This window comes from Mustelus asterias, chromosome 18 (genome assembly GCF_964213995.1).
Source record: "Mustelus asterias chromosome 18, sMusAst1.hap1.1, whole genome shotgun sequence".
Classification (NCBI taxonomy): domain Eukaryota; kingdom Metazoa; phylum Chordata; class Chondrichthyes; order Carcharhiniformes; family Triakidae; genus Mustelus; species Mustelus asterias.
Window position 1 is genome coordinate 25955480 of NC_135818.1, and position 18375 is coordinate 25973854.

General features: G+C 44.8%; 1 protein-coding gene across 3 annotated transcripts in view; it reads left to right on the plus strand.

The window, feature by feature from the left end:
* heatr4 (HEAT repeat containing 4) overlaps positions 1–18375 on the plus strand; it is a 101140-nt gene that overhangs the window by 41866 nt on the left and 40899 nt on the right. For all 3 annotated transcript variants that reach the window (XM_078233575.1, XM_078233576.1, XM_078233577.1), the window contains 3 exons: positions 1269–1429; positions 5986–6090; positions 10601–10719. In XM_078233575.1, the coding sequence (XP_078089701.1) occupies positions 1269–1429; positions 5986–6090; positions 10601–10719 (385 nt within the window). The remainder of the gene's footprint in view (positions 1–1268; positions 1430–5985; positions 6091–10600; positions 10720–18375) is intronic.

The following is an 18375-nucleotide window of genomic DNA, read 5'->3' on the forward strand; positions in this document are numbered from 1 at the left end:
CTCTCTCTGAAGGCTTCAAGACTGTCTACATTCCTTATGACATTTATTTGTTTTGTTGCCAACTGTATTTAAAGTGCCATTTAAGTATGTAAGAGAAATGTTGCTTATTTGGAACTGAAACAGTAATAGGATAGAAATTAAAATTGCTTCCTTTCACTTTTAAATATTGTTCAACTGTTAATGGTTAAGTTACTTCATTTGTTAGAGTTAAATTTAAACTGTGTTATTGAATAAAGTTTGCTTTACTATAAAAGATCCCTATTTTGTCAGTGAAATCATTCCTGGAAGGAAGTATCCATTCCTCACATCTGTACCAAAATAGAAAAATTGTTTGGGTCTAGTTTAGCTTCATTTATACGTTGAGGTTCTGGTCGGAGATCCTAACAATAGACTGGAGTAAGATAATGGACAGATCATCTGTTTTCTTATCATATCAGTTCAGTGATAAACACAGTGATATTGCCAAGGTCGCTGGGAAGAGCTACGCTGGTGTTCTTCGAGCAGTGATGTGGGATCCAACAGTTTTGTTTAATGTCTCATCCAAAAGATGACACCTACAACAGAACAGCACTCCCTCAGATCTGCCCTGAAGTGTCTGACTAGATTTTGTGCTCAAATCTCTGGGGTAGGATTTGAACCAACAATCTTCTAAATTTAGACATGACTTCTGCCACTGAGCCAAAGCTGACGTAAGTCTTTTGATTGGGTCAATTCCTTCCAACTACTAATTCATGGCTCAGCGTCAGGGTATGCCAGGCAGTGCAGGAGAATGTAGAATCATAATTACACTGAAGGAGACTATTCAGTCCATTTAGCCCATGCTGGTTCTCTATGGAGCAACTCAATCAGTTCTAGTTCCCCTTCTCTATCCCCATAGCCCTGCAAGTTCATTTTCCTCAAATATCCAGCCAATATTCTTTTGAAATCATTCATCATCAGCTTTCACCACCTCCATAGGGAGCCTTATATCACTTATTATCACTTGTTGCATAGAAAAAGGTTTTTTTCACATTCCCCCTGCATTACTTGCCCCAAACATTAAATCTGTGTCCCCTGGTCCTTGCGCCATCAACTAATGGAAACAACTTATTTTTGTCTCCTTATCTAAACCTGTCATAATTTACTCCTCTATCAAATCTCTCCTCAACCTCCTTTACTCCAAGGAGAATATGAAGCAGCAAGGCGCCACATTTGATCTCCAGTTTATGTTGGGTGAGCTGAGCTCAGATGAGCATGCCAAAGGTTAATTATTGCTTTTTGTCTTACAGGAAACATAGCTGATCGTTGGATTGCAGCACAAAGCCTGGCTCTCAATGGCAATGACAGCTATCCTGTAGTCAACAGAATCATTCAACATCTCTTCCAAGTACCAGAACCAGAGACTTTGAAGCAAGTCTGCCTCATTCTGGCCCCACTCAGTGAGAGGACAGTATGTGAGCTGCAATACCATAGCAAACCTCTAGCAAACACAATGTACAACTTTGGAGCAGGCAACTGGCCTCACTTCTCCATACTCAGAATTCATGGGCTCTTCAATGCTTCTGAAATAGAGTCTGAGATAGGAAGGTTTTCTTTGTAGTGAAGACATTTTAGTTTTGGGGTGATGGCAAGAGCAAGAAATGTAGATGTTCAGTTGAATATTAATCCTAGAGATGGCAACCAGAGAAACATTAAATCTGCAACTGAGAGTATTAACTCTTGAGACTGTAACAGGACAGAATGTAGGCTTAAGAGTATATATTAATTCTGAAGGGACAGTAACAAGAAGGCTAGATGCATAATATGGGATTATTAGAGAGACAGTAATTGGAGGGAGGGTAGATCTGTGACTGTGAGTGGTCATCCATAGTAAAAAGTGACTGACAGCATTAACTTTGTGGTAGGAACTAAACGGGCAATGAATGTCCCAGATTGGTCCAAAGTTTGTGCTTTGTTGGTTACATTGTACAGCACAGAAACAGACCATTCAGCCCAGCTGGTTTCTGCCAATGTTCATGCTCCACGTGAGCCTTCTCCCATTCCTCTTCAGCTAATCCTACCAGCAAAACCTTCTATTCCTTTCTCTATTCTTTCTATTTGTTTCTCTATTCCTTCTATTCTCAAGCTTATCTAGGTTTACCTTAAATCATTAATGCTATTCCTTGTGGCGGCACATTACACATTTTAACCACTCTCTGGGTAAATAGGTTTCATAGAATCATAGAAACCCTACAGTGCAGAAGGAGGCCATTCGGCCCATCGAGTCTGCACCGACCACAATCCCACCCAGGCCCTACCCCCACATATTTACCCGCTAATCCCTCTAACCTACGCATCTCAGGACTCTAAGGGGCAATTTTTAACCTGGCCAATCAACCTAATCCGCACATCTTTGGACTGTGGGAGGAAACCGGAGCACCCGGAGGAAACCCACGCAGACACGAGGAGAATGTGCAAACTCCACACAGACAGTGACCCGAGCCAGGAATCGAACCTGGGACCCTGGAGCTGTGAAGCAGCAGTGCTAACCACTGTGCCACCGTGACGCCCTGAATTCCATTTTAGAATTATTAATAATTATCTTACATTTTTGATTTCTACTTCTTTCGTCTCTCTCACAAGTGGAATCTTTTTCTTCATGTCTGTCCTATCAAACCCTTTCATTATCATAATAGGTGGCCTCTTTATTCTTCTTCCCAAAATATACCATCTCAAATTGCCTATATTGACATTTATTTTCCAGTTAATTCCCATTTTGAATGTTTATTCATGTTTTATGTCAGTTACATCCCCCAATTTGCTGTCATCTGAAAATTTACAAGTATTGCAGGGGTACTCACCATAATCTTTCAGTCTTGCCTAGACTGAAGGAACGGAGATGCCAAAGGATTGGAGAATTGCAAACCTTATGCCCTTGTTCAAAAAAGACTGTCTGAATAAGCCCAGCTGTTAGAGACCAGTCACTTTAACTTCAGTGGTGGGGAAGTGTCGAGAAACAATTAGAGTCATAGAGTTTTACAGCACAGAAAGAGGCCCTTCGGTCCATCATATATGCGCCGGCCATCAAGCATCTATATTCTAATCCCATTTTCCAGCAGTCGGTCCGAAGGCTTGTATGTTATGATGTTTCAAGTGCTCATCTAAATGCTTGTTAAATGTTGTGAGGGTTCCCGCCTCTGCCACCCTTTAAGGCAGTGAGCTCCAGGTTCCCATCATCCTCTGGGTGAAAACAATTTTCCTCAAATCCCCTAAATCTCCTGCCTCTTACCATAAATCTATACCCCCTGGTCATTGACCGCTTTACTAAGGAGAAAAAATTCTTCCTGTCTACCCTTTCCTATGTCCTTTGTAATTTTGTACACCTTATCAGGTCCCTTCTCAGTCTCTCTGCTCTGAGGGAAACAACTCCAGCCTATCCAGCCTCCCTTCATAGCTGAAATGCTCCAGCCCAGGCAACATCCTGGTGAATCTCCTTTGCACCCTTTCTAGTGCAATCATATTCTTCCTATAGTGTGGAGACCAGAACTGCACACAGTATTCTAGCTATGGCTGAACAAGCATTTTATACAGCTCCATCATAATGTCCCTACTCTTATACTCTGTGCCTCAGTTAATAAAAGCATATATCCCATATGCCTTCTTAACCACCTTATCTACCGGTCCTGCTGCCTTCAGGGATCTTTGGACATGCATCCCTCTGGTCCTCTGTGCTTCCTGGCTTTCTGCCTTTCATTCTGTATTATTCAGAATAGAACTAGTAATCACATGGAAAAATGTGGGTTGATCAGGAAGAGCCAGCATGGATTCCTTAGGCAAAATTTGTTTAACTTGCTGCAGTTTTTTGAAGAGACAATGGACAAGATCAATAAGTGTAATGCTGTTGATGTGGTGTGCATGAACTTTCAGAAGGCATTCAATACAATGCCACAACAAACTTGTGAGAAAAGTTATAGCTCATGAGACAGTAAGAATGTGGATACAGAATTAGATGAATAATTGGAAACTGAGTTAGTTAATAGTTACATTTTGAGTTGGAGGAAAGTTTATAGTGGAGTTCCCCAGGGGTCGGTAGTGGGACCCTTGCTTTTCTTGATAAATATTCATGATCTAGATCTTGATCTAGAAACTCCAGTTATGATAATAGATTGGAGAAGTTGGGACTGTTCTCCTTGGAGAGCAGAAGGCTCTAAGAGGGGATTTGATGGAGGTATTCAAAATCATGAGGGGGAATGGAGAGGATAGATCGGGAGAAACTGTTCTTGCTCATAAAAGGATTGAAAACAAGAGGGCACAAATTTAAAGTGATTTGCAAAAGAAGCAAATACCAAAAGTGAAAAATGTTTCCACACAAAGTGGTATGGGTCTGGGATGCACTGCCTGGAGGTGTGCTGGAGACAGGTTCAATCGAGGCATTCAAAGGCATGTGCACAGTTATGGGAAAAAGGCAAGAGAATGGCACTGAGTCATCATGCTCATTTGGAGAGCCAATTGAACAGTTTCTCAACCAAGTGCTTCCATTTATCTATATTTAAAAATTAAATTCCTAAACTTCGTTTTTTAAAAACATATCAAATGAAATGTTCCCAACGCATCAAAATGTCTGGAAATCAAGGGATAGGCGATCAGGAAAGGAGTTTTAAGAATCTAGGTTGCTCTTAGGATACATTTATTCTATAAGCTTAATCATTTGGCAGAATGCTTCCAGATTACCTCCAATTCTGAACCTGTCACTACCCATGAGCTAAGATTACCACCATCTGAAAAGTCTCTGTTCATCACTGAAGTACAATTCCTAATTTACAATAATAAACTAAGATTGCCTCCCAGTCCACCACCATGGAATTACAGGGAAATTAAAATGGGACAGACCTTCTCTCTGCTGGTTGCTGCCCTTGAAGTTACTCTCAGCTCCCCTGGGACTCCTCCTATCTTCAATACTGGGTTTCCATCTCCCTCCTCACTTCTTTTGCTTTGTCTGCTTCTCTCTTGACTTGGTCCAGAGAATGTCGAATGGATCGAACTTATGGACTTATTATCCAGGGTAGATGTTCCTTGACCTCCAATCATAGATTTCCTTCCTCATGACCTTGCTGCTCTTCCAATTATAGATTATAGGGGCAATCTTGCTGGCTCAGTAGACTGGGAGATTGGAGCGCCTGCGCATGGCACCCCTAGAGCTCAGCAGCCGGCTTCACCGGCAAGATTAGAACCTGCCCTGCCCCCTACCAGTGAGATTCGCAAGCTGGCATTTTTTTTGACTAAGTGCCATAAGATTGCATTTTTTAACTCACCGAAAAAAACAAGTCTGAGACTTTTCCGTTTACTCGCTCGTTCAGCACCTGGAGTTTTTTTGGGGGAAGATCACCCTATGCCTTTCCCATGCTTACTGCTAAAGATCCTCCAATCACAGGTGTCCTCCTTCCCGCCTTTGCTGCTCCTCCAATCATAGACTCAGTCTCTGGAGGAGCAGCATGGGCAGGAGGAAAGAACCTGTGATTGGAGGAGCTGGACCACTGAGCACGGGAAAGACAGAATCTGTGATTGGACGAGCACCTAGTTACAGATTTTTGCCCACACTCACTGCTCCTCCAATCGAACTGTGCATTATTTACCAGCTCTCTCTCAGAATCCTGCATCTGACATTGTTCAGCCACAATGTAAGCTAATATGAACGGGGGTGACCTGTCTTGAATTTTTTTGCCCCATCTTTGATTTTTCACAGATTATTTGTAAGAATTAGAGGGCGAACTGGCCTGCCGTCCCTGTGTATTTTGAACTCTTTATCGATACTCCCAGTGACAATATATTATAGGTTAGAGATAGAATAAATCTCCCTCTAAACTGTTGCAATTAAACACTCCCATGGCAGCTACAATATGAGCTGGATAAGAAATAAAACTCCGCTGTCCCACAAAATGTTCTGGCCCATTTCTTGCTGCAATTTGGTTGACCAGGGTCTAAGACACTCTTGCTAGTATTTGATAAAGCTGTTTATAACCTGACCAGACTCTGGCACAGTTTATACTGGCGAAGTATCTGAATAGCCGCAATTGGAAAGAAAAGGTACTGGCGTGTAAGGTCCTCTCCTGCTTGCGTGGATCACTTAATAAGGTAGGTCTGAATTCAATTTCTAAAGTTGATTGCATGTTCTAGCTTCCTACTGGGGCAGGATTTGAACACTTGCTCCCTGTTTGTATTGTCCCAATAAATAAGGTCTTGCAGATGATCAGAGCCCTGAACAGGCATTGGCCGACCTGTAAAGGCTGTGGTGTCTGAAGATCAATCTGCCTCACAATGTAAATGTTTTTGTACTTCCTCTATCAGCACTCAGGCACCAAATCCCAGAATGAGAGCTTTGCAAACAGCCTGGAGTGATTCAGATTTAAACACGAACCATCGTAGGGCAGCTCTCTTCTCCTTACAGCAGAATGTTTTATTGAGTTCCGTCACTCCTTGTAAATCTCGCTGCTGAAATATCTCAACATTCATAGCTCCAACTGTACCACTCAGCAGCTTATGGAAAAGACACCTCTACTGTCTGTTTATTCCCTATTCAGTCGGAAACCTGAATCTGGTAAATCTGTTGAGCTTGCTAACAGCAGGGATGGATTTGTCCACACTTGATTCAGTTCCTAAAGCAGCAAAAGAGCGGCTCACTTGCAGAGCAGGATCATATTGTTGTTTACACAGCTCAGTTTGGCAAGGCTAAGATATTGTTATCCAGCTGGAATACTTAAACCTTTTCCCAGATATTTTCCCTTGTGTGACCAACAAAAAGACAGAGATCTGACTCAGATTTCACTTAAAACCTTTCTCTTTATTTAACACTTTAGATACCAATACTCAGCATAGATTAGTTGCAACACTTACTTTAACTCACTTTAATTCATTTAACATCAACATTTTTACTCATTTAACTTTAACTAATTTAACTTTAAGTTTTGACCTGCTTGAGTGAACTGGCCAGGGTTTGCCCTTTGGTATGAATTTTCCTCGTGGTTCCTTTGTTCTTCTTTGAAGATGTTCTCCAGGGCACATGTTGCAAATGTGATTCTCTTTCCGCTGAGAACAAAGACTCAAAGTACCTCTTTTACCCTAAATTTTGCACATTCTTCCAGAATGTTCTCTGGCACGCAGCCAATGATACCACTGGAAACTGATCACAATGTTCGATTATAGCCAATAGAGTTACTTGTAAACAACTCTCAAATATTTATACTAAGTTGCATGTAAGTTAATCATTGGCTCTGGGATGTCGAGCATCAATCCCAACAACCATCCTTATTTGGTCAACATAGGGAAGTGTCAGTTCACATCTTCCAAGACCGGTCATGATTTGCTGCAGCCTTTTCTGACCTGCATCTGTTGGCTAAAATTCCCAGCATGTTTGATTCTCGTTGCTATTGTTTCTATCACCGTTGCTGTTGCCCATCCAGCCACAATATACTTAGACCTACTGTTGAGGAGCAGCAAGGAAACCGTTCCCGTGGGACTGCCTTGAGGGAGAGGGGAGAAGAGAGAAAGGAGGAGAGTGGCCTTTGACCACTTTGACTCTCATGTTATTTAACTCATTGAAAACTTGGTACTGGGTAATGAACTGGGCCAAGTGTTAGATTTGGTTGTGGGAGAGCACTTTGGAGATAGTGACCATAATTCGGTGTCTTTCATTATTGCAATGGAGAGGGATAGGGCCTTACGGCAGGGCAAGGTTTATAATTGGGGGAGGGGTAATTATGATGCGATTAGGCAAGAATTAGGGAGCATAAGATGGGAACAGAAACTGTCAGGGAAAGGCAAAAATGAAAAGTGGAGCTTGTTCAAGGAACAAATACTGTGTGTCCTTGATAGGTATCAAGCTAAAATAAAAAGGGCTTAGGAGAGCTAGGAGGGGGCATGAGAAGTCCTTGGCGGGTCGGATCAAGGAAAACCCCAAGGCTTTTTACTCTTATGTGAGAAATAAAAGAATGACCAGGGAAGGATAGTAGTGGGAACTTGTGCATGGAGTCAGAAGAGATAGGAGAGGCGATGAATGAATACTTTTCTTCAGTGTTCATCAAGGAGAGGGGCCATGTATTTGAGGATGAGAATGTGATACAGACTGATAGGCTGGAGGAGGTAGATGTTCTGAGGGAAGATGTAGTAGCGATTTTGAAAAACTTGAGGGTCGATAAATCCCCTGGGCCAGATGGGATATATCCTAGGATTCTTTGGGAGGCAAGGGATGAGATTGCAGAGCCTTTGGCTTTGATCTTTGGGTCCTCACTGTCCACGGGGATAGTCATGATGTGGAGATGCCAGCGTTGGACTGGGGTAAACACAGTAAGAAGTTTAACAACACCAGGTTAAAGTCCAACAGGTTTATTTGGTAGCAAAAGCCACACAAGCTTTCGGAGCTGCAAGCCCCTTCTTCAGGTGAGTGGGAATTCTGTTCACAAACAGAGCATATAAAGACACAAACTCAATTTACATGAATAATGTACATTATTCAGGTAAATTGAGTTTGTGTCTTTATATGCTCTGTTTGTGAACAGAATTCCCACTCACCTGAAGAAGGGGCTTGCAGCTCCGAAAGCTTGTGTGGCCTTTGTTACCAAATAAACCTGTTGGACTTTAACCTGGTGTTGTTAAACTTCTCACAGGGATAGTGCCAGAGGACTGGAGAGTGGCGAATGTTGTTCCTCTGTTCAAGAAAGGAAATAGGAATGACCCTGGTAATTATAGGCCGATTAGTCTTATTCCGGTGGTCGGTAAGTTAATGGAAAAGGTCCTGAGGGATAGGATTTATGACCATTTGGAAAGATGCAGCTTAATCTGGGATAGTCAACACGGATTCGTGAAGGGTAAGTCTTGCCTCACAAATTTGATTGAATTCTTTGAGGAGGTAACTAAGTGTGTAGATGAAGGTAGAGCAGTTGATGTCGTATACATGGATTTTAGTAAGGCGTTTGATAAGGTTCCCCATGGTCGGCTCATGAAGAAAGTAAGGAGGTGTGGGATAGAGGGAAATTTGGCTGATTGGATAGTAACTGGCGATCTCATAGAAGATAGAGGGTGGTGGTAGACGGAAAATTTTCAGACTGGAGACCAGTTACCAGCGGTATCCCACAGGGATCAGTGCTGGGTCCTCTGCTATTTGTGATTTTTATCAATGACTTGGAGGAGGGGGCTGAAGGGTGGGTCAGTAAATTTGCTGAAGACACCAAGATTGGTGGAGTTGTGGATGAGGTGGAGGGCTGTTGTAGGCTGCAAAGAGACATTGATAGTATGCAGAGCTGGGCCGAAAAATGGCAGATGGAGTTTAACCCTGATAAGTGCGAGGTGATTCATTTTGGTAGGACAAATTTGAATGCGGATTACAGGGTCAACGGCAGAGTTCTGAGGAATGTGGAGGAACAGAGAGATCCTGGGGTTCATATCTACAGATCTTTGAAGGTTTCCACTCAAGTGGATAGAGCCGTGAAGAGGGCCTATAGTGTGTTAGCGTTTATTAACAGAGGGTTTGAGTTTAAGAGCCGTGGGGTTATGCTGCAACTGTACAGGACCTTGGTGAGACAACATTTGGAATATTGTGTGCAGTTCTGGTCACCTCACTATAAGAAGGATGTGGAAGCATTGGAGAGAGTGCAGAGGAGATTTACCAGGATGCTGCCTGATTTGGAGGGTAGGTCTTATGAGGAAAGGTTGAGGGAGCTAGGGCTTCTCTCTTTAGAGCAGAGGAAGATGAGAGGTGACTTAATAGAGGTTTATAAGATGATGAGGGGGATAGATAGAGTGGACATTCAGAGACTATTTCCTCGGATGGATGTAGCTGTTACTAGGGGGCATAACTATAAGGTTCATGGTGGGAGATATAGGAGGGATGTCCGAGGTAGGTTCTTTACTCAGAGAATGGTTGGGGTGTGGAGTGGACTGCCTGCTGTGATAGTGGAGTCAGACACTTTAGGAACTTTCAAGCAGTTATTGGATAGGCACATGGAGCACACCAGAATGATAGGGAGTGGGATAGCTTGATCTTGGTTTCGGACAAAGCTCGGCACAACATTGAGGGCCTGTACTGTGCTGTACTGTTCTATCTTCTATGAAAAGAGAGTCTCATCCCTTCAAAACTCTGCCATGGGAAACAAAGCTCAGGTTAGCATTTCTCTTCCATTACCTCTCTTATTGTCAGCAGGATAAGTGACTGGGTGGAGTGGACGGGACAATTCCCTTAGCTCAACCCTCTTCCTTTAGAAGTTTATGTTAAAGGTGAGACAACATAGGACAGGAGGAAGCTTGTGAAAAGCCTAAATGCTGGCATTGACCTATGGGCCAAATGGCCTGTTCAGTGCTGTATGTTCTATGTAATATTTCCCATTTAATTTCTATTCCTCGCCTTCTCCACCTCTTTATTCTCTATTCATTTTATATTTCCTTTTTAGTTTATATTTCCTTAAACTGATTGTACCGCATTAAATGAGATTTGTCCCTTCTCCAGCCACATTCCCAGTCTTCCAGGTGTATTTGGGTTTATGATTCCTAGCATTTGAAAATCACTTTCAGTTTATTTTTATATTTTGTTGTGATCTTTGGGGGCATTTGTTCCAATGGAATAAAATGCTTTTTCACCGTTTTGATGCCCCAGGATCTGACACACAAGATCGTATACCTGATGTGGAATGACTGGAACAGCAATGTCCGCCAGGCAGCAACACACTCATTGGGAGCCTTAGGATTGGGGAAGGAAGCCCATGATGAGCTCAGGTAAGATACGATGTGGTGTTGCCGGTGCTGGACTGGGCTGGGCACAGTAAGAAGTCTCACAACACCAGGTTAAAGTCCAACAGGTTTATTTGGAATCACGAGCGTTCAGAGTGTTGCTCCGTCATCAGGTGAGTGGAGATAAGATAGATAATGGGGGAGCATATAGCAGTGAAGCATTCCTCAACCTTTTGAATGAGCGGAGATCCTGTGCATATAGCCTGTCAAAAATGCTGTGATCTTTGACCTGCATCCCTCCTGTTTTAGCTCCATCCCTGAAATGAGTTTTGAGTCTCCTTCAATGCCTGGGGTCTCTTGAATTGTCTGTCACAAGTGTGGGCCTACAATCTGTTTGGATTAATGGCATTAGTTGCTTCCGTAAGTGATTCCACATCGCACACAATTTGGAGTGGCTCATTACCCAATATATACAATAGTGTAACCCAGGGAATGGGACAATGCCTCTTCTTTGAATTGCCACTGGTTAAAGGGAGTGTTCTGGACAGTAAACACAGTAAGACTTGTTTTTAAACTGCACCAGATATCCTCTCTGCCACATTTAAATGACATCAATGGGCTATTGTTAGCCCCTCCACTCATTCCTCTATTTCTATCCCAAAACCCTTCCCAACTACTTCATAGAATCATAGAATCCCTACAGCGCAGAAAGAGGCCATTTGGCCCATCGAGTCTGCACCGACCACAAGCCCACCCAGGCCCTACCCCCATATCCCTAGTGTAGAAGAGGCCATTCGTCCCATCGCGTCTGCACTAACTCTTTGAGAGAAATCTTACCTCGGCCCTCTTCCCCCACCTTATCCCCTCACCCCACCCATTCCCCATGGCTAATCCATCTAACCTACACATCTTGGGACATAAGGGGCAATTTACCATGGCAAATCCACCTAATCTGCACATCTTTGGACTGTGGGAAGAAACCGGAGCATCTGGAGGAAACCCATGCAGACATGAGGAGAGCATGCAAACTCCACACAGACAGTGACCCGAGGCCGGAATTGAATCTGGGTCTCTGGTGTTGTGAGGGCACAGTGCCAATCACTGTGCTACTGTGCTGCCCTCACAGCCATATCAGTTACGGGAGGAGATACTGCAAACTATTCCTGATGCCACACTGAGAAGGTCAGGTTTTGGGTTGCTTGAAATTATATAACATTTTCATGATCCTAGGACATCCAGAAGTGCTTCACAACTAATTAAGTTCTTTTTAAGTTATTGTTACTGTTGTAATATGGTAATTGCAGCCCTCAGGGATGTGACTGCCTCCTGGTACAAAGGGTTCAGATAACTTTCCCCTTCCCTCCTTGAGGTGTCGCAGGGTTTGCAGCTTTATTTAATATCAGGATTGTTGAAATTTCCCATGATTATTATTCTGTGATCTTTTATTTAACTCCCTAATTTGTGTATTTCTCCTTCCTTCTCCCACTATTAGATGGTTTGTAGACCGCACCTATCACAGTGCTTGAACCTTTATTACCTTGTACCTCTCTGTTCAAATGGTTTATATTTATGTCTTGCTGAAAGTTCTGCCCCATAGTTCTACTTCCATTATGTTATCCTTAATAGAGCAGCCACTTTGCCTTCCTGTTTTCCCTCTCTATCTTTTCTAATCATGTTATAAACTGCAATGCTTAATTCCCTGTCCTGAATTTTCTGTAGCCATGAGGCTACAGGTTGAGTGGTGGGCAGGTGCCGAAAATCTGGCAAGAGGCAAAAAGTCAGAAACCCGCTGGCATAAAATCACGTTGCAATTAGAAACCATAGAAAGAAACCATAGAAACCCTACAGTGCAGAAGGAGGCCATTCGGCCCATCGAGTCTGCATCGACCACAATCCCACCCAGGCCCTATCCCTACCCCCACATACTTACCCACTAATCCCGCTAACCTACGCATCTCAGGACTCTAAGGGGCAATTTTTAACCTGGCCAATCAACCTAACCCGCACATCTTTGGACTGTGGGAGGAAACCGGAGCACCCGGAGGAAACCCACGCAGACACGAGGAGAATGTGCAAACTCCACACAGACAGTGACCCGAGCCGGGAATCGAACCCGGGACCCTGGAGCTGTGAAGCAGCAGTGCTAACCACTGTGCTACCGTGCCGCAGTACGGTATTCTCCCAACGGCAGGTTGATATTGGGTCTCTCTTTCCTCTGGCAGCAAGTGCACATACCATTTGCTTTCATTTGTATCTCATGAATGCTGATTCAAACAGCGGGCTGCTGAAATTCCATCAGGCCTTCCAATCTTGGGTCTCACTAGTGGGAAATCATGTCGGCATCAAACACAATTGATAAAGGCTGCCTGCATTAGACCTGCATTAGACAGCTCTCAGTTTGCCAGAGAATTTGAGATGAGTACAGTGGGCAATGCCTACCTGTCAGCTACGCTACCCCTGATGCGCTATACATCACTCTGCCAGGATACATCGGTTCCTGCCCTCCATCTCCACACCCATCTGGTGTTCATGGACAGCACTGTGCTACTGAGTCCATGGATCCTCCTCTGTCATCAGCTCGGATTGTTATAATCCAGAAACTTCCAAGGGTTTTATGAAGTCAGCCTCAACCATAAGTTTTACACTTTGAATTTTGGCACGGGTAAGCATAAGATGTTTCACTCCAGTTATGATTCAAACGACTCACTGGGGAGTTTTTATCAAACAAAGTTTATTTAAGAATACAGTTAACATATAAAAAGACAACTTTCATCAATTACAAACAAGAGAAAAAACAACTATGATATTATATATACCTGAACAGCTAAATATACTGTTCCAACGCAAGCACCCCCACAAACTTAAAACCCCCGTTCAAGGCTTAGCACAGAAAATAAGTATGCTCACGTGACACTGGATTTTGCAGCTTTCCAACTCCCCTCTGTGGTTTACTCCTGTGGATGGTGAGTTGAAAATGCTGAGGCCTTCCAACCCTGGAACTTTCAGCATACTTCAAGAGACAGAGGCCTTCCTTGCCTCTAGCTACTAGCTAGCCAGTCACCAAGAGCCAAACCTCCAATTCCAGGGAGAGAGACAGAAACACACTGCCTGCAGCCTGGAGCCCCAACAACCTCTGCCTAGTCAGCAGCCAGTAGAACTTCCAATACCAGGGTGAGAGACAGAAACACTGTTTTCAGTCTGGATCCCAAACAGCTGCTAACTAGCCAAACTGAAAATAACTCTGGATTTCCCTATGAAGGAACCACCTGACCTTGATCTGTCAATCAGTCGCAAACCAGACAATTCAAAAGGGTTGTAAAACTCATAAAACTCCAGGACATTGCATTAGACCCAAATTATAAACAAAAGGCCTATTATATCATTTTAGCAGCAATAAAAGGACATCTACACAGGCAGTGCGGTACCACAAAGGTGTGGGTGGGTAGGCGAAGACTAGAGGGTTATGTGGAAAGAGGGTTGTGGGGGAAGTGCAAAGGCTCAGAATGAAAGGCAGAGAGGCAAGGAGGTGGATGAAGAGGACATACAATGGAAGACAGAGGGAAAATCAAGTGGAGGGAAAATGGACCACAACAAGGCTGCATGACATGCAGATAAACAGAAGGTCTAAGGACTAGCACATGTATTACTGCGAGGGAATGCCTGCAGACTGCAGGTTATGGGGTGAGCGAATGTTAGTGTATGCATCAGGGATGGTTCGCACGAACATAAAACAGGTTGGGGCTGCTTTCTGAAGGTCACTGTTGCCGTAGTCCTCCATGGAAACTGGAATTATGTCAAGGCTCCCATTTAAGTTAAGAGGCTAGCAGACAGGAGTCACAGAGAGCAGACATTCCTGCTGTAAAATGGACAAGAATCACAGATGACAGGCAGTCTGGAACTATTTGGATCTCTGTCTGAAGTCAGAGAATGGAGACATGCAGAAGAGCAGCAGCCATGAAGCAGGAGCAATCATTCGAAGCATACAGGGAGGGGCCAAGGACCGTGTACTCTACAGGAAGAATACACAGCTTGGTGTACAGGGCTGTCTAAGAGTTGATGTCCCTGGATATGGCAGGCTCTGTACAGAGCTGGTCACGAATGATCACAGGGGCACCTGCAACCTGTAGATAAGGAACTCATAATAGGGAGAGGAAGTATGTGAAGGTTTCATGGGGGGAAAGGGGGCTGTGGGGAGGGGGGGTGCAGGCAGAGTATGTCTGTAAGTGATGGTGCAAATAGTCTCCAAATGGGGTGGATACAGGTCCAATTGAGGCATAGGTGCTTCACAGGTGATGGACTGGGAGTTGGGGGAGTGGGGGAAGAGCATGACAATATCTACCACTACAATGACAGGATCCAGTATTACTGGAGGACACATCGCTCCCTACACATCGAGAGGTTCCAGGTAAATTAGAGGCACAAGGCAGGAAGGGTTGAACTCCGTCTTGTAATACAGGTGTAGCATCACCATATAGGCACTGAAGTAAAATGCTGTCTTCCAAAATTGAATGCAAGATTGGTTCTGTCTGGGAGGGGTATGATGAAGTGTGTGAGGGCAGCAAAACTAGCCACTGAGGCTCCTCCTTGCATTGGATTCAGTTGTTGGTGCTGCCACAGTGGACAAGGTCCAGGTACACTGATGGGGCTGTGCTGCGCCGGGAGTGGTACTGATCTCGGGCCTGGAGCCTGAACTTCCCCTCCGCTGGTGCCCGATCCTCGATCGTGAAGTCGGGGAACATCTCCCCATGCAAAATGACCACCGTCATCTCCCGATTCCGGCCCCGCGGCCCATGTGACACCGCGGCGTCTTACGTCATGCCGCTACCACTCGACCACCAATCAGGGACAAACTCAGCCCCAGTCCCAGTGAAGATAAATCAGGGCCTGGCAGTGTGGTTTAAACACACCAATGAGATTAAGACCAGTGATGTCACGAGTATATGAACTAAGCGCGCGAACAGCGCTCTCTCTGTCTCTCTCTTGACTTGGGAACAACTAAGGAAGTGTAACTGTGCAGCACCTTTGGGTGCTGAATAAACCCATTGAAATTTAACAACCGGACTCTGACTCTTTGTGGAAACGAAGAGATCTAACAACACGACTTACATCCCATTGTCCAGGGAGCAAGAGCAAGACAGATTTTTAATTTTGCGCTTTGATTAGCACAACTCAATAGGCTCACATCAATTTTTGAAAAGCTACATAGTGGAAGACAGGAATGCAGCCTTGCGGAGTGAAGGGGGTACAGCTGCATCAATTCTGCCATCCCATCAGCTGAGAGGAGTCACGGGTTGACAATTAATGCCATTCGTCAGTAGCCAAGCAGATTCCATTCATTTCCCACGAACAACCGAATGCTGTTGGTTATACTAAGTCAGTGAGTGGAGGTCAGAGACACACTGGTTCAATGATGTAATTCACAAGTTCTCACCCCTCAACAGGGCTCCAGATGTAATACCTGTGGAATGGAATGCTGATAATCTCTTTGCACGCTTGAGTCCCAGGGGTTAAAATAGCATGAAGATCAATCCAAGCTCCCAAAGTTTAGCTGCTCCACTTCTTCCATGGTTCACATTCACACCTTTGTGCTCAGCACCCTTGACCCATTCTATCTTCAATATCTCTTTTCAGAGAGGAGGCAAAAGTCAGAATGGACCCAGTCATCCAGGGAGCTTTTCTATGAATTCTCATTTGAGACAAGAGGTGAAGGAAAGAAAGGCATCTGCGTGTGCAGCTCCAGCAGGAGGCAGTGCATGTGGGACAGGGCTAGGAGGAGCGTGAGCATCAACATGAGGCTGAGGAGCAGAGGCACGGACTGCAGAGATGACTGGCAACACCAAGGGTGTAGCTTTTACGAGTCTCCTTTCTACAATTGATTGAGAAGTAGTGCAGGGCAAGGCTGTGATTGTCCAAAGATCTTCTTTGCCATATATGCCTCTTGCTTCGAGGAGACCTGACACCATGTGGTTTTGGAGGCTTGTGCCTTAAAGGTGACAGCAGTCTTCAATTTCTTTGCCTCCAAGTCTTTCTCGGGAGCATCTGGACCCGTGTGGCATTTCATAGTCAGCAGCACATCAATGCATTCGAGAGGTGACCAATGTCCTTTACAGGATCGCCCATCATTATGTGAACTTTGCTCTGGATGAGGATATGGTAGTCATGACTACCATAGCTATGACTACCATCGACATCGCAAACTGCCGGCTCCAAGTGAAGAGGATCTCCAAGAAGATTGCGCATATCAACACAGACATCAAGTTTCTACAAAGATGCAAGAAAGCAGACAAGATACCGAAAGGACTACAAATCACGAACCCACTCAGGTCAACCTATAACACAGACTACGCTGAGAGACTTTGCCATCGCACCTCTCTCACAGTCCTCAACCACCTCATACACCAGCTCTACAGCAAACGCCGCATCCTGGAAACCAAGATAGAATCCATATTCTCAACTTACACTCAGGACGCAGACCAGCTGCGAAACTTTGCCAAGCAGACGAGACAAAGGAACTACACCATCGACATGCGCACCAAAAACAGGAAACTTGAGAAACTCGGCATCACCACCAGCAGCAACCAAGCCTCCCCCGGTACCACAGTAGAAAACAGTACCACTGCAGGGAAGTCCATTGTCAACTTGTCGGACTACACACTTCAACCAGATGAAATCGAAGTTCTCAGCCCAGGGCTCAATTTTTGCCCCACCACCAAAATAGACCCCATCAGTCTCGCAGCAGACACAGAGGAATTCATCAGGCGAATGAGGCTGCGGGAGTTCTTCCACAAACCCCAAGAGGCCAACAGCGAACACAATGAGACAGCCAATGAACTGGAACAGCCAACAGAGAGATCTGCAGTGCTTCCGAAGAGGAAAGAGTCGAATTGGACTCCTCCGGAAGGCCGCTGCCCTCGACTTGACATTTATGCCCAAGCCATCAGGAGATGCGTCAACACCAAATTCATCAGCCGCACTCGCAAGACAGCCCCGAACATCACCCAAGCACAACGCAACGCCATCCACGCGCTCAAGTCCAACCGCAACATTATCATCAAACCAGCAAAGGAGGGGCCATCGTCATACTGAACAGAATGGATTACTGCAAAGAAGTGTATCGACAACTGAACAACGAGGAACACTACAGACAGTTACCTGCAGATCCGACCAAAGAACACACCCGTTAACTCAGCAGTCTGATCAAGACCTTTGATCCGGACCTTCAGAGCACCCTCCGTGCTCTCATCCCACGTACTCCCCGCGTTGGAGATCTCTACTGCCTCCCGAAGATACACAAGGCAAACACACTCGGCCGTCCCATCGTATCGGGCAATGGGACCCTGTGCGAGAACCTCTCGGCTATGTCGAGGGCATCCTGAAACCCATTGTACAAAGAACCCCCAGCTTTTGTCGCGACACTACGGACTTCCTACAGAAACTCGGCACACATGGAGCAGTTGAACCAGGAGCACTCCTCGTCACAATGGATGTCTCGGCACTCTACACCAGCATCCCCCATGACGATGGCATTGCTGCAACGGCCTCAGTGCTCAGCGCCGACAACCGCCAGTTTCCAGATACAATTTTACAACTCATCTGCTTCATCCTGGACCACAATGTCTTCACCTTCAACAACCAGTTCTTCATCCAGACACACGGAACAGCCATGGGGACCAAATTCGCACCTCAATATGCCAACATCTT